The sequence below is a fragment of the Zeus faber genome, assembly GCF_960531495.2.
Source record: "Zeus faber genome assembly, chromosome: 7".
In the NCBI taxonomy this organism is placed as follows: domain Eukaryota; kingdom Metazoa; phylum Chordata; class Actinopteri; order Zeiformes; family Zeidae; genus Zeus; species Zeus faber.
In genome coordinates, this window is record NC_137203.1 from 7,334,153 (window position 1) to 7,358,213 (window position 24,061).

Genomic DNA, 24,061 nt, shown 5'->3' on the forward strand with positions numbered 1-24,061 from the left:
TAAAGAGGACCTATTGTGCAAAACTCACTTTTTCAGTGCTTGTGCACGTGCATTTGTGTCCCCGATGGAACTACTAACACACACACACACACACTGTGAAATAAGACAAAAGCCAGTCAGCTTGTCGTGGGGTCCCTAGATCAGTAAAAAAAATGTGATTCAACAAGCCGCGCAGATCTGTGTGTCTCCTTCCTACGCCCCGTTGAGACACATTAGAATTAGAACCCCCCCCCCCCCCCCCCCCCGCCTCCCCCCTGTCTGAGAAACTCCAATATGAGCGAAGATTCAGCAGCTGGATTGCCTATTTCTCGCCTCGAGTTTGTTCTGAAACAGATTTTGGTGGAGCGATGCGGTGAAATAGCGCGAAAGTCTACGTCAGGAACAGCAGGCTTATGGAGGCGCGTTCGAATGGCTCGAAGGCATAATCTGAGTGCAAAGAAAACTTCAAACACGTGTTTCGGGGGACCCGGTAGACCCACATTATCCTGTTGATAATGAGTATAATAGGTCTCCTTTAAGGCGAGCTCAGCGTCTCTCTCTGCCCCCCGTTTGAAATGCGTGATTCTATGTGTGTTTAGGGGAGGGGCGTAGGAGTGTTTGACTGCTACGCCTACTACGTCGCCTTGAGACAGCGCTCACATGGAGACCGGGTGGAGCGTGGTTAGCCCTGGTAGCTGCCCGACTCTACAGTACGGCGGACGAGACGCCGCCTTGAGCGTGTCAAGCGACGAATTGAAAACTGGGGGGAAACTAGCGTCGGGTTCTGAGCTGAGTTTGGTTTTTGAACGAGTCCCCCAGTGTTCTTCCATCTTCTACCCTGGTATCCCCCGGCAAACATCAGACCCCGGTTCCCTGCTGGACCCAGAGGAGGTCGTTTGCATTACGAGTCGACGGCCGCACTGACAAAATAACTCGGGGCGGCCAAAAGGTGGTGCTCTGGGAAACTGAGACGTCGCAGTCAGGCGCCAGGCACACATGCGCGCACGCACACACACACACACACACACACACACGCATGCCTATCTCATTTGGATCTTGATCTCATTGTGATCCTACCGGGGTCACATATCTATTAACAAGCTGCGATCACCCCGGGGGGGCGCACACACCCAACCGCAGATCAACCCCCGGAGGTGTAAAGTGTCCTTTGAAGCTGCGGCCGCTCGGTCAGGCAGCTGATAAAGCAACGCTGGGACCGCAGTGAATGAATTAGAACGGGGGTGTGAGCCTTTTCCTGAGGCCCCCGTTCACACCTGGCGCTAGCATCAGCGTCGTGGCCCATCCGATCCCAAGCGGACAGCTGTGAGCGCGTCTGTTCGGTGACGCCGCGGCGCCTGCGCTGCCGCCTCGCAGCGGGAGGACCCCGGGTTTGGATTCCCGCCTGCGGCGCCGTTGGCACCGTACTCCGGTGGGTTATCTCCCGGTTAGGGTTCCTTTCTGTGCGGAGTTTGCGTGTTCTTTGTTGACCACGTGCTCACGTGGGTCTGCTCCAACAAAAAGAAGGACCCCAATTAAAAAAAAAAAAAGAAACACACGTAACACCTTCCCGTCCTGTTTACTGACCGCGACACGGATACACCGCCCGGAATCGGTCCCCGGGCGCTGACGGAGTGGGGGCTGCCCCCTGCCCCTGGGGGAAGGGACGGCCGGGATGGGTGAAACGCAGAGGCTGAATTTCTCCGGCCACAAACTCCCTGCTTGTGTTTGTGGTCATCGCCGCAACGTACGTAATATAAAAAGGCGGCAGAAGCGTCCCGCCGGGTAGCCCTGCTCAGCGCGGAGCCCGGTGGGCCGCGTGCAAATCGGAGAGAATTTAATTCTTAGACACGGCGGCGGTGATGCCGGGAGGTGTGCGGGCAAATCGACCCCACCTCATTGTCCGGTGACCCAGTCGGACGCGGGATCGACGAGACGGCGGAGAACGTGTCAGAACAGCTGATGGCGAGCGTACGGGAGAGGGAATGGATACGAGGGCCGGGGCCGAGTTGACCGGTCAAAAAGCGACTTCCCGTCACTGTCGTCAGCCGCGTCAGAGAGCGCCCGCTCTGTTCGAGGACCAAGCCGCGCGAATGCTTCCCCCGTCCCAGATGTGCAGTGCAGCCGGCTGGGGGGACCCTCCTTCCGCCGGGCTCGAGCGCGGGCGGGGAGGACGGCGCCGTGGGTCTCTCCTGCGACAGAGCGTCGGAGCTGTCTCGCTCACGGAAGTACCCGGCGAACCTTTGGCTTCGTGTCGCTGCCGGGCGTCCCCATCCGTCCGACGTGGTGTGTCTGCCAGGTTGGCTTTTCGGCGCTTGGGGCATGGAGGACGGAACGCGGGAATAAACTTTAATGTTGAGCCAGATCTTCGGCTGAGACTGTCGTCCCTTCAGCCTAAGAGAAAAGTTCCACGGATATAAGGTTATTTTTAACCCACCTCTACTGTCCTGTATGTGTGAGAATGCATGTGATTGTTCAAATAAACGTTCTTTGAGAGTACGCTGTTCGGCTCCCGTATAACCTCGGGTGGGATGTGGGCCGCCAACACTTTTGAGATTTTCAAGTGGGCCGCGAGTCCGAATAGGACGGGAGCCGCTGTTGTAGTGAATGTGAAATGGGGTTGATTACCTGTGAGGTTTAAAAGGTGCTTTGGGCCTTCACCCCATTGGGAATAAAACGGGTTCAGACTTGTTTATGACACTGGCCACTAGAGGGTGTCCAACCTCTTATGGCTTTACTTTTAAATAGACTACTGCCCCCCCCTCCGCCCGCCCAAAACTGTTGGTCGCTGAATCTCGCTCACTGCTTGGACTCTCAGGACCCCGGACCTCTGACCTCTGACCCCCGTAACAGTTGTCTCCTCTAAGCCGATCAGAACGCTGCTCCCTGCCCTCATGCCAGGCTGCGTTCTGGTATCATTTGCCTCGGTAGACGAGGTTACCTCAAAATCGAAAATGTAACTTTGCAATTCTACCGGTGCACCGTAAATAATTCAAGTTTTAGTGGATATTGTGACATTTAACTTGAAGCGGGTGAAAATTTAAGTAAAGTACAGGATATATTCAAAGATTATGTGTCTAACGTCTTATGTGGGAATAAAAAGCTGTGATTCCTTGGCCTATGTTTTAGTGTTAAAGTACGCACCAACACATGCATACAGTGTGTTTATATATTTATATATATATACTGTATATATACATACTGTATATATATCTGCCTTCATCATGGTTCAAAAAGCAGCAATGTATGTTCCATGTGCATTTTATTCCTCCAGTAAGACAGCTGATTTATTCTCACATATAGAGCGCTGCCTCGGGGTAATTGCTGGACGTTGGCTGAAGTACAGATGCTTTGAAATCCTAAAACTCTAGAGACGGTAGAGACAGAGACACCGGGTCTGATCTCCGGTCTCTGGATGTCCGGTTTTCCGAGCCCTCGGGGCGACCAGGCTTCTCCTCCCTCCACCCCACCCCCCTCTCTCTCTCAGCAATACAATCCACCAACACCACACCTCTTACTTCCTGGTTCCTTCTTTCTTTCCTTCTCTCTCCGGTGTCCAGACCGGCGCAGGACACTTAAGTCCGGGAGTTAACGGTCAGCGGGAGACTTAAAAAAAAAAGAGAGAGGGAAGCGAGAGTGAGAGAGAGAGAGAGAGAGAGAGAGAGAGAGCGAGAGAGCGGGAGAGAGGAGTGAGTGATGGAGTGAGTGAGAGAGAGAGAGAGAGAGAGAGAGAGAGCGAGAGAGAAGCAGAGCGGCGGTGAACACCAGCGGGTTTTCATTTCGGAGGCTTAATGCTCCGTCTCCAGAAAGTGCAGGACTTGTGCACTGATCAAGACAATCTGCTGCTTACAGGCCCAAATCTGAATTCCGGTGGATCCAATTTGTGGTGCCGGCTGCAAATTAATTAAAGGTGAATAAAAGAGCCTCTGTCATAATCAAAACAATCTATAAACGCTGGTGTCATGGGAACTTTGGGACACCAGACGGGGTCGTGGGCCGAAAATAAATGTTGATGTCTGCTTTAGGTGGTCTCAGTGCAAGAGTCTGGTTTACAAGTATTTCAGAGCACTTATCTGGGTGATGATCTAATACGCCAGTCTGCTTGGCAGTGGCTGCTCTATCTCCATTTTAACATTTTAACATACGTTGGATCTATTATGGCACTGGCTACACTGGCGACGTACACAGACGGGTGCTTATGGAACTTAGCAGCCAAATGTCAGAGAAAACGCCCTTGGCAGCCATTCTTGACCCAAAATGAAACCATTCTGCACCTAAGAAGGATGCGAATGCAGTTTGCTCGGCTCCAAATGTGAGCATCGCCCCCAAGTGGTCTTTGCCTCTAACCACATTTTCTTCAGATTAAATCTGTGTGTTTGGGTGAAGAAGGAGACAACAGGGAGAATCTGTGTTTGCTCCTCAAAGGGCCTCACACATTTAAATTACAGGAAAAAATAGTATTAAATCCACATTCATATTGGATGCATGTTGGGCAAGTCGCTATGACTATACTGTGCTCAGTCTCTTGATGAGAAGAGATGCCTGTATGTATCATATCTAAGAAGGCCACAACCACAGTGTAGCCAGACCCCAAGTCCTCCAGAACCCCGACAACCCTCGCAAAATATGTGACCTGTAAGACGAGGGAGAACGGGACCCTGGACCTGCTCCATGCCAACGTGAAGGACACACACAGCTCCATCTTAAGAGAGGAACTCCTACAGGGAGAGGGAAGAAAAAAGCTGCAGCAGTGGAGGTGTGGAACGGGATGGAAAGGAAAAGACGACTGGCCTTGGAAAGGGAACCCCAAAAACATGAAAACGAACAGAACCTGTTTTTCCTAATTGATTCGATGCCCCATCCCCGGTGAGCTCGACAGTGGTTCCACCTCATCCACCACACACCCCATTCACACCTTGGCTCTTCCCTACCCTCCGCTGTGCTACTGCAGCACCGGTTCTGCAGCTCCTCAGGCCCCTGTTGAGCGACTTACTGGACCCCAAGAGCTTGCGTGCCAGGCCAGCATTGACGTGGAGGATGCCATCATCTACCTGCTGCACCAGGCGTACTCCCGTCTAGGGAGGCCGGGAAGCACGGTGGGAGTCGTGTTCTTTGGCTTCTCCGGTGCTTTCAACACCATCCGGCCCATACGGTCCTGTCGGCAGAGTAACTCACAGCAATGCGGGTAGACCATGACATATGACCGGAAGACCATGACTACCTCACCGGCAGTGGTAGGAACACCGGAACAACATTGGAAACTGCACAGTCACTAGTCCATAATTGATCTAGGGAAGCTACGGACGTAGCCATTGATAGGCCGGCGCTGGTTAAGGAGAAGAGGGCAATGCGCTTGACCAGTGCCACTTACACTCCTAGCCGGGAAACCCTCACACCGAGGCTGGAGGCCGTCCTGATCAGACACTACAACATTTTTCGCTTTTCAACTATAACCAGCAAGCAGCCGTGCCGCCGCAAAATACGACCCCCGGCAAATGCAGCCCTTGGGATGTGAAAAGTAGACGACATTGTTTCATGAATGTGATTCAAGATTAACTGGGAGTGGATGAGGATAACGTGATGCCGTAGCGGCTGATCAGGTTCAGCCTCGGCGTGAGGGTCTCCCGCCAAGGAGAGGCAGTGGCCGAGCGTACCGTCGCCTTCCCGTTTACAAGTGCCGGCCTGTCAGTGGCCGCGTCAGTAGCTTCTCTAGACCAATCATCGGCCGGAGTTTTGACCCCCCATTACCCGTCACCCTCTACACCTTTGACTTCCAGCGTCATCTACCGGAATGTGCCACCCGCAGAAAGTTCCCCTTGACTCCTCCATCACCGGCGGAATTACGAGGAGGGGGAGTGGGGAGGTCGTGTGGAGAGCTTGGTGTGACAACAAGCACCTGTAGCTCCACACTGGGAAAACAAACAAGCCGAGGGAGCGGGAAACCGGCGAGCGCCGTCACCATCCAGTGGGAGGCGGTGGAGACGGTGGACTCCTGCAGGTTCCTGGGTGTGCGGATCAACACTCTACAGGAAACGACGGAGCAGCTGTTGAGGAGGCTCGGCCATCCAACAAATGGAATATCCGGGAATTGATTTTCTGGGATGTCTTCATATAAGAAGATAATTTTATACCTTTGGCATTTTTCATCACTGACCCTTATAAAACATTGATATTTCCACATTTACTACTGTATACTTTTTTTTTTTTTTACTGTCTACATTTTTACAGAACAACTTTATTTTGTTGTTCAGACAAAGTCAATAAGTTATCACATTACATGAGTTTCCCATCTGGACTATGGCAGCACTATCAGAGTACAGTAATAATTACAGAACATTCTTTATAGAACAATACACATTGGTATTACGCAGTTTATGACTCCAATAGAGAGATCTTTTCTTCCTTTACACAGCCAATTCACAACCAAACACTCAGGAGTCATTGCAATGATCAACTCTGTCACAGTCAGTTCACAAAATGCATCAAATTACAATGTTAAAAAGAGAATTCCTCCGTGATGAGTGTTATTTAGAGAATGAGCTTCAGATTATTTGATTGCCACATGGAAGGTCCCGTGTTTTGAATGCACCACGGACCACACCAAAGAGGAACTGGTTTGAACAAATTTAGGATTCTATCTCACAGCTTACACATATCAGAAATGACAAAAATTATGTGCTGACTTAGGGGTTCCCAAACTGGGGTGCGTGGCCCCTAGAGGTCTGTGGCAAATTATAATTTTTGGTATAATATTTATATATTTTAGCCTTTTACCCCAATACACACACACACACACACACACACACACACACACACACACACACACACACACACACACACACACACACACACACACACAGTTGTTGTGAGATTTGCAATTTTTTTTGTCAGCAAAGGTTAAGAGAAATACAAGGCGGTATTGCGATAAAAAAGATTTGGGAAGATCTCAATGTTTTTAAAATCTAGTAAGTATCAATGTCTAACAATATGAAAAGGTCTAACATTAAGTGTAGAAACAGACAAAAAGGAAATCTGTTATTTGGCTAAACATCCCTATAACATGAGGTCAGCGCCACAAGGTATAATCAGACGGGGGATTCTGGGTAATCCACAGGGTGTTTGGGTGTCAACGTTCAAGCAGCTTCTCAGCCCAGCGGTTGGTGTCCCCTTAAATATTAACTGTCTTCAAGGTAATTGTGGTGCAGGGATGGGGTGGTTTGAGCAGCCACACCTGTCCTGGGCCCCAGTTTCCTAGACCCGGGACAGGTGTGGCTGCTCAAACCACAATGACAAACCTGTGAGTTTTTGCCCAAATAATAACAGAGAGATTGTGGAGGTCCAACTGCATCAAGCATCAGCGACACCGGCGGAGACATGTTCACGCCACAACACTGTCAACATACTAATACCTATTTTATGTCGATCGCCCATTCTACTCTCTGCTTAGGTGTGAGGACTCGCTGGTGGAGCAGCTCCACCTTAAGGACTGTATTCCATCTGTACATCCAGTCACATGTGGACCAGCAGTTACTGGGGCGTTGATCAATATCTGTACTTGTCTGTAGTTGCATAACCTTCTTGTGAACTTCATCTCTACAATGTTCACTCCAGGTCACCGACGTTTCCTTTAAAAGGAATGCAACATATTTCCCCATCTTTGATCTTTCGTGCCATACCTCAGTTATCTATTGTAATCACTGTGTGTCATCATTTTAGTCACTAGACAACGTGTATAACCCAATAAAGATAGTTAAATATTATCCAAAAACGCAGAAAATAAAACTGCTATAAAAATGTATTTTTTTTTGGCGCTCGGTGCTTGTGGCCTGCTGGGGCATCTGGCCGGTTGCGGTATGGCGGGCCTCTACCTTGCACGGGGCATTGGTGGGCATGGGGGTGTCGGTCTGTCGGTGCAGGACCTGGCTCCGCGCCTGTGGTCCGTGCCTGGTGCCCGTGGCCTGGGTTCTGCGTCAAGTAAACGTGGGTTGCGTGTACGGCCTCAGGGGTGCAGGGTCTCCTGGCTCTCTCTGGGACTGGTTTATCCATAGGATCCCGGCTTCTCTGGGGGCTGGGGGGGGGGGGGGGGGGGGTCTTCTGTGGCTGCAGGGCCGGGTGCTTGGGGCTTTCCTGCAGTCCTGGAGTGTCTATATGGCTGCGGGACATAGAGGTGGCTTCGGGGCCTTTTCCGCTGCTTGGAGGTGCGACGATATAATTCCGACCTCATACACCAGAACCAATTGGGAGAAGTGCCGTGCCCTCACCGGTGGACGGACAAACACACACCCTCCTGGTTTTCTCCATCATTTACTGCCATAACTATGACAGAAAGAGCCAACGCGCCCGATGGCTATTTCAGTTTTCCTGGACTTAATTCTGTTTTGTCAAAAACATGTCGTCTGACGTTTCTATGTTCATGTTTTTCCATGAACATGTTGTTTGATTCTATGTTTATTTGTCTCACCCGTGGTGATTCCCCCCCTATTGGAGTAGTGTTGATGATTAGTTATAGACCAAAACGTGGTAAGGTGGTTCTCCAAAGAGGTGGGATTGGTTGGTTGTCATCCCACAGGTCGTCCACAGGACAGAGTTGTTGCAGCGGTTCTTGATGATTAAAGAATTAATAAAGAGTTGCATTGCGGGTTGAACTCCCCTTGCACCTTAACTCTGTCCTGCACCCAATGGCACACAAATACTGTTTTTGCCAAGCATGCTGACAGCACAGGTTTAAAAAAAAAAAAAAAAAAAAAATCTTTAAGCCAAAAGGCAACGTCACCCTCTGATTACAAGCCCTCTCCAGTCTATTTAGTAGTCTGTACTTCTTTTCACGGGTGTCGCCACCCTTCACCCCTCAAGCACAGTGCAGATGGTCCAGTCCTATGGTTGTGAGGGGGTGTGAGGCTGCACCACGTCAGCCTGTGGTGGGGCAGATATGGGGTAAATGGGAACGTTGGTATGTTCTGTGTAGTCTGGAGGGAGATCATCTGGCTTCACAACCAGCTGGAACATGCACACAGACAGACCGACAGACAAACAAGAGGGTTAGACACAATGAAAAACCTTGCAAGACAGACGTATTCTGTACTCAGGTCTAACGTCACATTAACACCTGTACAGTACACAGTAAAAATATAAACGGCAATTGTGTTTTAATTTTTTTTTGTTAATCTTGATATTAACTTTTGTATCAAATTCATGTCTATTGCCTTTAAATAAGAAGCTGGTACTTATGCACGTCACCAAATGCCTGGGTTTCTCAGTTTCCCTCCTGGGGATTAATAAAGTATTTTCTTTCTTTCTTTCTTTCTTTCTGCCCGTCTAAGAATCTGTATCTAAATTAAAATATAATAGACATCTCACCTCGTCGTAAGATGGCGGCGGGCCACAGTGCATGGCCGTGCTGTAGCGCGGGGGTCTGTGCAGCTCCTGGCTGTAGCGCGGCTCCCGGTGGGGGTCGTCGCTCTCGGACAGGGGTCGGCTTCCCGGGACGGGGATGATGAAGACGGAGGACGCTCGGCTGGCCTCCCGGTTCATCAGCCAGTCCTGCCACTCCAGCTGGTCCTCCCTTAAGCGGTGGCACACCCTGCACAGCGCCGTGCAGAACATGATGGAGAAGCCGAAGCCCAAGATGCCCAGGAAGATGCTGGAAGGCACCGGGAGTTTAGATGGTTAAACACAGCTGAAGGTAATTGTGATTCTGTTTTAGTGTGAACCGGCACGGACGACTCCTGTGCAACAGAAGCAACTCAGTGAAAGAATTGAAACAGACAATAAAACCGTAGTTTTTACCCTTCCGTGGTTTGTCAAAATGTCTGCTGTGAAAATTCTGTTGGTTCAACTACACATTTCATAGTAAACAAATGACAATGAACTTTTCACAAACAAACATTAAGAGTTAAATACCAGGAATAAAAACGCTTTTTACTGGACATTTCACGCTAAACATATCCCATGTTTTTTTAAATGAAAACTAGAAACATTAAAACTGATATATTGAAAAGCGAAAAAAAAAAGTAATAAATTCTGCAAACAAATAAGGAAAATCTAAATAGAAAAGGGCTTTTTGAAAAAAATAAAATAAAATTGGCAACAATACAACACAATATACACCAATCAGTCACAACATTAAACCACCACTAATAACCACTATTACTGTGTAGCTCCACCTCTTGCAACCTAAACAGCTCTGACCCGTGGAGGCATGGACTCCACAAGACCTCTGAAGGTGTCCTGTTGTATCTGGCACCAAGACGTTAGCAGCAGATCCTTTAAGTCCTGGAAGTTGTGAGGTGGGCTCCCCATGGATCGGACTTGTTGCTCTAGTACATCCCACAGATGCTCCATGGGATCAGACCCTAACCCAACCCCTCCACATGATGCAGAGGAAAACATGATTCATCAGACCAGGCCACCTTCATCCATTGCTCCATGGTCCAGTTCTGACGCTCACGTGTCCATTGTAGGAGCTTTCAGTGGTGGACAGGGGTCAGCATGGGCACTGTGACTGGTCTGCAGCTACACAGCCCCATACGCAGCAAGCTGTGATGCACTGTGTGTTCTGACACCTTTCTATCATAGCAGCATTATCTTTTTCACCAATTTGTGCAACAGTAGCTCTTCTGTGGGGGTTAGACTTCGCCTCCAATCACATCAATGATCACTTGGACGCCCATGACCCTGTCGCCGGTTCACCGGTTGTCCTTTCTTGGACAACTTTTGGTAGATACTAAGCACTGCATACCGGGAACACCCCACGAGACCTGTTGTGTTGACCCAGTGTCAAAGTGGCTCAGATCCTAACGCTTGCCCATTTTTCCTGCTTCCAACACATCAACTTCAATAACTGACTGTTCACTTGCTGCCTGCTATACCCCACCCCTTGACAGGTGCCACAGGAACTAGATGAGCAATGTTATTCACTTCACCGGTCACTGGTTTTAATGTTGTGGCTGATCTGTGTATATGCTTCAACACATCCACGTACAAAAGATACAAAAAAACCCCAAAAAAACAGTAAATAAAATGTTATTTAACTCCAGAAAGGGGGCTTGAAGAGGAAGATAATTGAGGAACAGAGACGGAAGGGGAGAGAGAGAGAGATTGAGAGAGATTGATTTCTGCACTATTGATCATCTGTATTTCCCCCTAAAAAAACAGATCAATTGATTTTCACAGGTTCAATCCAACAGACGTCACTGTTTGGATGAGGATTTGAGGTCTGCTGACAGAACCTTCAAACTCAAACACTTGATGTGTATTTTGATTCAAATGATTTCGCTTTGATCTTAACAAGAAGGGAATATGATAAAAGATGAACAGAGAGTTGTTGCCAAATCCTTGTCTTACTCCAGAGCAGGGATTTTGTCTAAGCTCATCCTCAGAATCACAGCAGAGCCCCCGGTCAGAGTAGAACCACGGCAGAGACCTGAAAGACCGGCACAAAACAAAGCATTAGGCCCCCGAAGACACGAGGCGTCGTCCAGATCTTCAACCTCGGTCCGGGAGTCAGTCCGTCAACATGGCCTCAATCAACCCGTGCCGTCGTTTCTATTCTCCGTTTCGATTTGAACTGAAGGTGTTATGTGATATATTTTGAGGTCGTGGATGCCCAACATCGAATCATTTTCAATTTCTTCTCTGGAAGTATGGGTCTTCAAAAAAAAATCTCAAATAATTCTCATAATATTTTGGGGCCTTCTTCCACCGATTAAATGACAATGATTCAGTAAATCGCAGCAGGAATTTAGGTCCGTGTGGGAAGATGATATCGGCTGTGAAATGAGGTCTCCCCTAAAAGAGCCTTGTGCAAGCGGTGTATTCCATTTTTTATTTTTGAAAAGCAATGCTTTACATCTGTTTGTTTAATTGACTGAGACTTGTTTTCCACTCGATACCTGATTCCTACCAGATAAGGGTTGAACCGTGTGTCCTACAGTTTCCCCACACGGGTTCTGATTAGAGGTTTTTACGTGCTGATATTTAAAAACCGGGTCAAATGAAAGGTTCTACTTGAGTTTAGTTAAATAACGCGGAGCGGCCGTTACAAGTCCAACGAGTCCTTTCCAGTCTGGTCTAGAAATCTAGTCTAGAAATAAGAGTGAACTGGCTCAACAGACATTTACAACCAAGGACCCCTCATATGTGAGAAAACACGTACGTCCCCTCTTTGTATGTCCCGAAAATAATTGGATATGAGGCCTTTCTCCCACTTCTGCCACGTGTGGAAAAACAAAACAAAGCAATTATTTGTATCGCACCATTTCAAAATACAGAATACAAAAACAATGTATTAAATGTCAAAAAAAAAAAGATAATTATATACGTCAATTTTGCGTAAAATAATGTTTTAATTATTTTTAAGGTGTGCCACTTCAAAAGACGAAAAATGAGAAAAAACAATTTCCCCCGCAAAAATATTTGACGGACCCCTTGGCTAAGTGCCGCGGGCCCCACTTTGACAATCACTGATTAACAGTGAGCAGGTTGCACAACACCTGAACGATAAAATGTTTTCTTTATTGACTTGTTGACTCATCAGGAGTTTATTTAGGTCAAAAAGAACTAGAACCTCAGCACGACCTGTGGCCGGGTTTTATTTCTATTCTTTTTCCTTAATCTCCTTCTGGATCAGCCAGGTTTTCCAGTTGCTATCTATCATGTCAGTAGTCCTTAAAAACAGTAATTCGCAACCTTATTCATATCAAGAACACTCATTAGATACGCATTAGGCCACAGACTCTATTTGATAAGATTTAGTCCATGCGATCACAATCTGAAAATATTTTTATTGTTGTATGTTATTATATTATTCATTCCAAGATATCCCTCCGAAACCATCCTCAAAACAGCCCTTATTGAAATAATGGCGACGCTTAACTATTGATGATTTTTCTGGGGACCTCCTGGAATCCGCTTGAAGGACCCCACATTGAGAACCGCTGCTTTCAGCACGCCGACAGAGCGCCGCGTATAGCCCTGGACAGAACACCGGCCGCGGCCCTCCATTAGGCCCGTCGCCGGAGCAATTCTTAAAAACCACTTCCTGCCACTCAACACAGGCAGACAGACCTGGCTGCAGAATCGTTTTTTCACATATCAGCAAAGAGAGTCTTACCTGCTCGCAGACTGAAGCTCCTGGACAAACAGCACGGCGGAGCACCCACAAGAAGAGTGTTGGAGTGCGTGCGTGTGCGTGTGTGTGTGTGCGCGTGTGCGTGTCCACCTCTTTTTACATGCACCTGTGAGAGTGAATGGATGTGGGGTGTGGGTTATTAAGCCTCAACCCGGGGGGGAGTGTGTTTTGTAAGTTCTTGCACAAGGCGTGTGTTTGTGTGTGAGAAGGACCTGTCAATGGATTGTAGTCCCCAGGTACTTGTACGCGTTTGCACATGCGCATGAGTTAATTTTCACGTGCATTTGCTTCTCTGTGTGTGTGTGTGTGTGTGTGTGTGTGTGTGTGTTATCAGTTGGGAGGGTGTGTACAGCAGAATGTGCTAAAGGTCCATTATGAAAACCTTTATGGCTGCATTAGAAGCTTTAAAGCCACAGCTACCGTTTTCCGAAACGGGGGGTGGGACGGCCGGCCGACAGGCGGGGTCACCATGGAAACCCAGACAGCTGACAGCATCAACTGGGGCGAAACCAAAGCAGGGACCGAGCTACAGCACGAGTCGTCATTTCCCGATTCCAAACGCAACCCGAGCAGTGGTTCAACTTGCAAGCCAGCCTCGCCCAAACCCACCCTCCCACCGAAAAACGGGCCGAGAAATAATTACGGAAGACTTGGAATTGGATTAAAAAAAAAAAAAGCAGCCCTCTGTGTTCTCCACCCGCTTGTCCTTGTGGCTCCTGGACTGAGGTGGGCGGAGTACTCCAACGGTTACCAGTAAAATGATCTCCCTCAGCTGTCTGTGTGCTCAGCGTCGGTCAAATTAAAAGTAAAGCTTCGTTCTGCGTGTGTCGCTTTCCATTTCACTGGAAGGGCTGTTTGAGGGCCTGGATGTCCATGCATTTAAAAGCAGTATACTGTAAAGAGTGGCCCTCGGTATTTACAGTTTAAGAACAAATTAAAATCCGTCAAAAATGTTTAGAAATCATCTTCATTGAAAGCCCAGTCATTGAAACCAGGGTAGAGTCTCTTGACAGATGATTTACAGCCAAACTGGGACATGGATGCTCAGGGTGTGTGAAGCTCAAATGAGCTGTAGCGTGCGTGTGCACGTGTGTGTGTGTGTGTGTCTGTGTGTGTGTGTGTGCATGCATAATAGGGTTAGGGTATTGTTTAAATATGATGACACTCTGTCCGTCTGCCTCTGCATGTTTAATAGGGTTGGGTATTGTTTAAATATGATGATACGATGACATCAGTACCACGACAGAGTTCAGGTGATAATGATACCAATAAAGTACTTCATTCAATACCTTGGTTTGTCCTACTGCACCCATTATGTGAATGGAAGCATTCAGTTATGTGTAAGTTGTGTAAATGCCACCACTCCTCCCCATCCAAATGATTTTTACACAAATACGTTTATACAAATTATATACAAATACTCGTTATTGAAATATTTATGAAATAGCTGTGCAAAACTGTACAATGAAGTATTTGGGCAGTTTGATTTTTAAACAAATACAGTACAGGAGGAATGTAAACAGCGAGGAAAACCTGTCACTGTTCCTATAGACACATGACTGCAGTTGTAAGACAGACTTGAAAAATTGTGAATTTATCCTTGAAATTTTGGCTATTTGGGATTATCGATCACGTTTCAATAAGTCTACAGTTACAAAAGCAAATATACAGTGAGATCTGATCTGAACTCAGATCTGTTGTTTTTTTTTTCATGACAGTGTGAACAGCACCAATCACGTGGAATCTGATCTTTTCAATTTGGAATTGGTCCACTTCCACGTGTGGTCCCGAATCTGATACAGATCAGATTTTTTGCAATATGACCTCGGTCTGAGCGGTCACATCAGGACTCGTGAGACTTCCACGTCTCTCTAGAGCAGGGTCCGGACCGCAGCACACAAAATGTTCACGGAATAGCGACCAGGGAAAAAAAAGGTACGCTCGCCACGTTTTATAAATAGCATCGGATCTACAAATTGTGTGTGTGTGTGTGTGTGTGTGTGTGTGTTCAAGTTCAAGTTCAAGAGATTATTTGTCACATACATATACATACGGTCATACATATATGCAGTGAAATGTCATGACACCCGGTGATTAGGCACAATAAGCTCTAAAAATACTAAAAAATACCAAAATGTGCATAATCGACACAAGGTGCTCGCGCAGGCAGCCGCAAGGGGAGGCGCCACAATCGCGATTCTGCGTTCTATAATTATATAATAGAGATTGCTGATTTAAACACTTTTTATTCATTACTCATTATATTGTATCACTGTTTGTTCATTATTCACTATGGAACCCTCATAGAACATGAAACTGTCCCTGGGTGCCAGTAAAATAGAATATGGGACTGTCACCAAGTTTCAGAATAATTCAACCTGTAACTCTCATTTAGTTTTAGTAGAACACAACATGTAACTAACATGGAAATGTCCAGGTCAAACTTCAAATTAAAGTCCTTTTCACTTTTAAGACGCAAATATACATTTATATTGTATTTATATGGTACTTGCCGTTCCAAAATAAATTGCAATCATTGCAAAAAAAATAGTGTGTGTGTGTGTGTCATTCAGGGGGGTGGGAACTTAAGAGGTGCCATTCTCCATATTACAAGCATCAAAATGATGGCAAAGCTGTTATTTTAAGGTAAGAAAGTTACACAGCGTTGCTTCAGCAGACGGTTGTAGCTGCCGCTGCGGTAGTCAGCCAATCACAGGTCGCATTAAATGGAAGAACGCTTGCGCTGGTTGGATGCGAGCAAAACCATCAGAGTCTTTTTTTTTCCCCTAGATCTGGGTCCAAAAAGGATGAAATGCAGGTATCGTTTGACTGGAGACGTTTCCATACTACGTGGTGTTGATTATTTCGACAGATAACTTAAAAGGGTATTGAGTACCGTTACCCAGCCCTAAAGCGTAATCATTTTCCATGATTTCCTCAGACCAAAACAAAAACAAACACAATCGGGGGAAGCATGGAAAGAAAATGGAATTAATCACAAAACGTATGATGCTATCTAAGCAATTCAATTCCTGTTATCTAGTCGCTTTTAACATCCTGCTGATCAGAGCAATAAAAGGGAACAAGGGTCAATATCGGTGTTATTGTTGTACAAGCAAGGCTGTGAGACAGCCGCGTCATGCTGATGGTGTTTAAATGTACTGCAAATGTTTAAATCAAATTTGTACAAACAAAACTGTTTTGTGTTTTTTTTAATTTTGTATTTCAAGCAAGCACACATTTTGTTTGTTTATTCTGCGTGTTGGAAAAACATAACATGGTAGAACAATTATGTACAATTTAAAGCACAAAATGAAAATAGAGAACAGCAATAACACATCTGGGTATTTTCTTTTCAACAGCCTTTCATTTATCTTGCAGTATTCAAATTTTATCAGTGTGTGTGTGTGTGTGTGTGTGTGTGTGTGTGAGAAAAACAAGTCGCACAGACAGATTTTGTTTTACTCATTTACAATGTTCTTTTACAAAAAATGTTGGCTTTTAAAAATATTTTTGTTTCACCATAGTTCTAGGTTTATTATAGACTGATTTAAGGATCCACGCTCACAATATAAACTATAATAATAATTGTAATAATATAATAATATATATTATTATATAATTAATGATAATAATATAATAAATAATAATCAGTGTTGGGCTGTGGGTATACAGTGGTTTAGAACTGACTGTATATCTAAATTAGATTGCAGTAGAAAGCAATTTGTTGGCTCTAACTACACAGAGCTACACTCGTCCGCTTATGCTATTTCACCAGAATTGGACAAACAAGAAAATTGATGTGAATAGAGGCGGCATTCCACCAAAGTTAAATAATGACAGAGGACAAAGCAATTGGGGTAAAACCCACAATACACATTTTGACGTTGCCAACAATAGGTGCAAAGATATTCACATTCAAGGAGAGGAAATTGGAACTTTAAAGGTGCAGTGTGTAGAATATACAGAACGGACTTGGCAGAAATGGACAATAATATTCCCAAGTATGTTTTACTTCACGTATAATCCCATGAAAATAAGAATCGTTGTGTTTTTGTCACCTTAGAATGAGCCGTTTTTATCTACGTGGGCTTCACGGAGGCCGCCATGTTGCACCGCCATGTTTCTTCTACAGTAGCCCAGAACGGATGAACCTAACACTGGCCCTAGAGAGGGTCCTTCAGTGTTTGACGGGTTCCACGGCCACCGTCTCTTCCACAGAGACTGCCGTGTAACACCGGCGAGGCCTGAAGCCTCGCCGCGCGATGCCACTAAATTCTACGCACTGCACCTTTCAGACCACCGAGGTGGGCTCATAAGATTCTAAACTCTTACGTCACTCTTTCAAACACCTAAACTCTGACTTTAAAAGGCAGACGTGCTTCAAGGAGCCCTCTAAAAATTTTTTGTTACAAACACAGGGAAACCAACACCAACGTCCTGCCCTGGATACGTGCATGGGCACGACAGCTTACAGGCGCATGCGCATTAGTGTTTTTCTCCTTCCTTCGAGGAGAAACCACACAGCTTTGAGGAATTTAAATTAAAATTGAATTTGAATGAGAAATTACTGTGGTTCGACTTTCCCTGTGCATCCAATAATAACCACCATTAAGGTGGGCGAACCAGTCAGGGAGAACCTGACTGAATAGGTGGAGAGGACTCCTCCACCTGTTTGTGCGTCTGAGGCACACGGATGCACATTTTAAACACAGTTTACGTTTTTAATTCATTTTTAAAGTTGAGGCCTGAATGCCGAGTGAAAGATGCAGGGGCTGCATCCACCCTCCTCCACCCGAACTACTGATCAAAACGCTTGCATACCGGATAAAAAGAACTGTCAGGAATATTATTTTCTAGTGACGATCCCCTACGGTGTTAAGTCCCTCTGGGTTTTACAAATAGCCCTGGCTGAGTTTTTGGGAGTGTGGTCTGCACCATGGGTGAGCTCACCGCACACTTAAGAGTAGGGATGCCACGATTCTCATTCAATCCACGATTCGATTTGACTTTCCATTGTAAGGTTCAATTCAATTTAAACACATGTATTTCTTCGCAGCACTAAGGTCTTGATTTGTAAAGAAAAACACTTGTTTCTCAATCAGGAACTTTGAGTCGAGTCACATTAACTCATTATATATAATATTTTTTAGCTTGTTGTTTTTGAATATATGTAAACAAAATATTTCATACAATTTCATAGATAAAAAAATGCTTGGCAGCCGTAAGAGCCGGCTCTTTTCAATTTTCCGGCTCCCCCTCCGCCATGTCCCACAATATTACCCACAAAAATTCGAGGAGAATGGAGAATCTGCTTGTGATGTTGAAGTTCGAAATCGAACGCGAGCAAATTTTTGTTTTCATGACACAACTTTGTCGTGACACCCCTACTAAATTAAAGTAAATCTATAGGTCTAGCCCTCGGCTGACCTATAGATCCTCGCGTCCTGGTTTCCTTCCGCTGGTTCCGCTGGTGCGTCGGTCCAGCCAGGCCTGCAGCAGAGGGAGGTGCTTGTCCATCCAGCGGATGTTTTCCTCAATGGTCTCGTAGGTCTGCTGGACACACCTCAGCTCTGAGCCCGTCTCCGTGGTCAGGGAGTCAAAGAACCCCCGCACCTGAACAAAGCCATGGATGATGGGAAAAAATAATTAAAAAAAATGACGTTGACGTGATATGAGTGCAAAGGCAAAGGTTATACTATGCAAGTTGAAATCCCAAAGTGGACATTTGAAATTCCACTGCGCAACAGAAAATGTTGATGTTGGTTCTTTTTTGTTTCGAGGCCTAAAGTTATCATAATGTCGATGTGTGAAGTAAAAATAAGGTAGGCAAAAAAAAAAAAAAAATCACTATACTGAAGTGATTTTTTTTGTTATACCTTATCGAACAATGTTCTCGCCCAGCCTAGCTGCCTAAAATGTCTTAGGAATATATATATATTTTAAATCTTCAAAGCCCTCACCTCTTCCAACATCTGCCTGGTGGAGTAGTGGTTGGTCACACCTTTGACCATGTGGGCGATGGAGTGGGAGCCCAAGTCAAATCTAGAGGGACATAGTCAACCAAAATCAACCAAAATCACGAAAACAAAAACATGAAACATCTACCACTGTGAGTGAGGCCTGGATATACTGAGGATGAACGGTTTCAATGTCATTTTTGTGCCTGAGTGAAGCGACTTTGTTTACTCAGTTACCATAATTCAGTGCAGTTCCTTCCGCCTCACAATTTCTCTCCAAAAAATGTTTTGGCACTTTTTAATAACAGCATATGTATCTGATCAACCTTGTCAGTGTGAATATGGATCAAATAAAATCCAGACTGAATGTGTTGAACTGACTTCTTGACCAGCGCCTCCCAGTTGGCTCTGAGGAAGCTCCAGGCCAGCTTGTAGCCGTAAGGGTTCCTGCTGACACTGACCACCACACTTGGAAGATCCTGAACCTTCATCACCTCACCCTGCAAGCTTTGCTCCATCAACCTAAACAGAACCATCAACAGAACACGCAAATATTAATCTGACGGGTGGAGGAGCCGTTCCATGACGGTTTAAAGGGGCAAAAATCATGAAACGTATATATGAATAAAGAGGCAGGCTGAGAAACGGGAAATGATCCCGTTGAAAAAAAAAAAAAAAAAAAAAAAAAAAAAAAAAGGTTGTGCAACCAGCTGGGAAAGGGCCCCGTTGAGCCCTACGGGGCCTCGTCCTCCGTACAATCCACTAACCGTTGGAGTTTGTCCTGCAGGGGGCTGATGGACAGGGCAGACTTGATGCGGCTCCTGACGGACGTGTGCTGCGAGTGCTGGTACTTCTCAAACAGGAAGTCCCACCCCTCCGGCGTCCGAGCTCCAACGGCGTACACAGCCAGGCTGACGTCACTGGGCAAACTGTGGGAAAGAGAAAAGCTCCGTGGGTTGAGGGAGCGCAGCACCCCTCATCTCACCACACCTCTTTTTCTGCCGACACCGAATAGGGCGCCATTAGCGTTCAAAACGCGTCCGGGTTGTAATAGTTGTAGAGCAGCACGAATGTGAGGAAGGGTACGAGAACGTCTCAAAGACGCTGAACGCGCCTCAGGGCTCAGAGCTGTCATCCTGCGGAGACGAAAGAATGAAAAGAAATGAAACTACAGCCCGACTTCGTCTGTGGTAAGACCTCAAAATTGCCGTCCACCGCCGCTCCCCAACGGACCTGGCACAGCTTGAGAAACTTTGAGAGGAGGAATGGGCAAATCTTTCTCCAACAAAATGACTTATCGACAAAAGCCTTGGCTGCATTGGCCGCAAAAGGCGGTTCAGCCAAGTGCAGAACAAGGGGGAGACATACTTAAAGAATCTTTGACATTTTTACATCTCAATTCATTCAAATCACAAACTCAAATTCCCCGTCAAGTTGAACAAACATGTTGGAGGCGGTATACTGTTTCAAGACAGGTATGTGGAGTCCTTCCAAATATTCAAATGTATATTTTCATACATCACATTCAAATTTTCATTTTTAATATATTTATATTATTCATCCGTTCCGTCAGGGTTGCTCCTTGCGGGGTTCATAAAACCCTGAATGGATTCTCGGGAAAGGCGGTGACAGGAGCGTGCGCTCTGACCTCATGATGCCGTCCGAGTCCTTCCACTCCGCGAACAGCTGCAGGGCCTTCTCCACGCAGGGCGGGTGGTTCCTGACGCAGGCGAACAGCAGCAGGTAGCTCCTCAGGATGCGCTCCGACACCGAGCCGGCGTCCGTCCACTCCTGGCGGCCGATCAGCCCCTGGAGCAGCTCCACGATGAAACCCTGGACGGGAGAGGCGGCGGGTTACGTTCCATCCCCGTCCGCTGAGGCTCGATTTTAACTATTGTAAAGGCTTGGCTTCAAACAAAGAAAGGGGTTCGTCTGGAATTTGTTTTCATCGTCACAAATGTTTTTGGACTTCCTTCCTGAACGCGTAACCCACTGTCTCCCTGATGGGATGAAATAACGTGTTAACCGGTGAACTTGAGTCGGCTCATTGGATTGTCGATAAAATCGGGGTCGGAATTCGTTTCTCACTCGCAGCAGTGCCTTTAAACCCATGTTCTCGTGTTTCTGAATCATTTTCACGCACTCGCACATTTATTTCACTTGTTCCCGAAACAATTCACAACCGCAGGAAAATCTCAAATCTTTGCTTGTCGCTGCTGGAATGTGTTTCAAATTTATATTTTACACATCCTAACATTGAAATGATTTCGATTTTCTTTTTGAAAATCTAAATGAATAGCTTGGTTTTGATTGCATAGATTACTTCCTCCAAAGGACTTCAGGGTTTTGAAGAGAGAATAAGTCACTTCCCCCTTCTATCAGCATATAGTTGAAAATAATGATAAAACACACTGTTAATGTTGAATGTGTGTTTTGCTATGTGCATTCAAAAGCGTAACATCCACTCGTCATCCAGCCCTAGCGCTGACTAACCTTCATCTGGTTCTCCAGAGCCGGCATGTCTCTCTTCTCCATCAGTTTGTAGAGAGGCACCAGCTCCTGCAGGCCCTGGGTGACGGCCATGACCTCCGTCTCCCTGGACAGATACAGGGACAGATCCAGGGCCGCGTCCAGCTCAACCTTCCCCACGCTGCAATAAAGAACCAGGCTACACTTCAGCAACTGCTTTCCAACACTGCTGTGTATGTTTATTCATGTTAATCAGTTCTGCTGCTGCACGGATAGTAGATTCAGGATGACTGCACGTTCAGCCAAAACATACAAGACAGACAAAATCACTGGGGAAGGCAATACAGAATGGGGAGAGAAATATTTGATTATTTTTACAGAACCTATACAATAGCGCCAGACTGAATAGCGCCAGAATTTTGGGTCCGATGCAGGTCCCTATTTTGGAGAGTCCTAGCCCACCGATTACCGATGTTTTGACGGATGTTTTGGTAAAAGTGCAAAATTTCAAATCAATTTCAAAAACTTTTATAAAAGTTTCTATATTTGAGAACATTTTAACTTATAAGCAAACAAAGAAATAAAAAGAAACACAAAAAAAGATTAAAAAAATTTAAAAGATGATATTAAAATAAATGTTTGTGTTTTTCAAGTTCCAGTGAACACATCGTCACTTCCGAAAACAAATTTGTTTTCCAAGTTTCCAATGAATGCAGCATCGAAAGCTGCTTCCAGCCTTGAAAGCTGTGTCTGTGTCCAAACGCGAGTGTAAACAAACATGGATGGATTTATAATGCCTCATATGTGCTTATTTTGGTTAGAAACTTAAAAGTAGTGTAAAACAGACAAGTAATCAATGTTTTTTGTTTATTATACTTATTTAAAAATCTGGACACATAACTGCCGTTCACGATGTGGTCAAAAAAGTCAAATAATGGCCGAACTGACATATCGGTCGGGCTCTACAATAAAATATCAGAACTCTGTATCTGCAAGGTGCTAATAGCCCTCCCCACAGGGTCGTGTTTAAACATGATGTGACCTGACCTAACAAGCTGGAAGACGTTGTTGATGAGGCTGGCTCGGTCGTTGGTGCTCAGGGCTGTGTGGTCGTTCTGCAGCACTCTGGTCAGCGAGCTCCAGCCCTGGCCCTCGTAGTGAACCATGTAGTAGCCGCTCATGTCCACGTTAAACTTCACCCAGTCTGCTTCCTCCGGCAGGTACAACACGTCTGCAGGGAGAAGGAGGAGGGGAGGGAGAGAGAGAGAGAGAGAGGGTGGAGAGAGGTTGAGACTCCACAAAGACGAGATTTTTAGGGTTTTTCTATTATTATTATTATTATTATTATTATTACTACTATTATTATTATTATTAATAAAGGTTTATTTGAAGTGCTTGTAATTTTCATTCTTATAATCTTTTTATTATATTTCTATTATTATTCTTATAATTATTTTTTACCTCTCAAATTTTTCAAATTTGCCTCAATTTTTGTTTCTTTACTGCTAGAAAGGCAATTTAACTCTTGAATTATACTTCACAAATACAACTATTTAAGGGGATGGAATGCCTTGGTGCGTTTTTCTACATTATCATGAAGAAGCCAAGATCAATAAATTACCTGAGATCAATAAACTCGGATAATTTCCTCTTTAGTTCCACGAAAAGGTGAATTCTAAAGCTGCGGCAGAGTGGTAAGTTTCTCAGTGGTAAGGTGTTTAGCCGGTTTGCTACGAACAGTTGGAAATGATGGGAAATACATTTTTGGCCTTTGTTGAAAAACGGCAAACCCATTCTGTACTTGCATACACAACTTGAAGTGCTTAATGTTCTGACCAGTCTTGGTTCTGAGCAGGAAGCGGTGCACGGTGCTGGAGCCGCTCGTCATGTAGGTCAACGGGATCTGCCACAAGAACCTACCAGCAAACAGGGATGGAGACCAGTCAAAGCCTCCACTGACAGTACCGTACAATACAGCTCAGCACAATAAAAAAGCAGAAACATAGAAAAGAAAAGTTAAAAAAAGAACCATTCTTGAACACATGACAAACTAAAAGTGACCTGAAGTAAAATCCTAGCTCTGCATTAAGTCCTACATCATCATCAAAATGTAATATATATTATATGTATTTTGGTTTTAATTGTTTTGGTTTTTTTTTTTAATCAGAAATGTGATTTTTAGTGCTATAAATTAAATTGTTGGTTTAAAGAATTCCATTTAAACTATTCAACAAACTTTCTAACAGAGGTTTTATTAAAGTACTTCAAAAGATAATTGGTTGATTAAAATGACAAAAATATGAATAAAAAACAGAAATGCCATTTTTGATAACAGAAATTCAATTTGATTTAGTTCAGAATTATAAATATTCTTTAACAAGTAAAAATCTCAATTGTCGATATCAGAATTTGACATTTTTGACGAGAGCATTTCAACTATTCAACCTTTCTCTCGTGGATCTGCACAAACCTGCGTCACACTCCCCCACCAAGATGCAGTGAACTGGAGCGCTTACCTTTCTGTGAG

The 24,061-nt window shown here is 45.4% G+C and overlaps 1 protein-coding gene across 2 annotated transcripts in view; it reads right to left on the minus strand.

Moving 5' to 3' along the window:
* Nucleotides 1-16,331: 16,331 nt before the first annotated feature.
* Nucleotides 16,332-24,061, minus strand: part of erap1b (endoplasmic reticulum aminopeptidase 1b) — a gene marked incomplete at its 5' end in the record, with an annotated part of 12,916 nt that continues 5,186 nt past the window's right edge. For both annotated transcript variants that reach the window (XM_080003468.1, XM_080003467.1), the window contains 9 exons: nucleotides 16,332-18,721; nucleotides 19,069-19,150; nucleotides 19,447-19,587; nucleotides 19,833-19,994; nucleotides 20,714-20,898; nucleotides 21,559-21,715; nucleotides 22,582-22,765; nucleotides 23,371-23,450; nucleotides 24,051-24,061. The exon at nucleotides 24,051-24,061 is cut by the window's right edge and continues 147 nt beyond it. In XM_080003468.1, coding sequence (XP_079859594.1) covers nucleotides 18,536-18,721; nucleotides 19,069-19,150; nucleotides 19,447-19,587; nucleotides 19,833-19,994; nucleotides 20,714-20,898; nucleotides 21,559-21,715; nucleotides 22,582-22,765; nucleotides 23,371-23,450; nucleotides 24,051-24,061 — 1,188 coding nt within the window. In that variant the 3' untranslated portion in view covers nucleotides 16,332-18,535. The remainder of the gene's footprint in view (nucleotides 18,722-19,068; nucleotides 19,151-19,446; nucleotides 19,588-19,832; nucleotides 19,995-20,713; nucleotides 20,899-21,558; nucleotides 21,716-22,581; nucleotides 22,766-23,370; nucleotides 23,451-24,050) is intronic.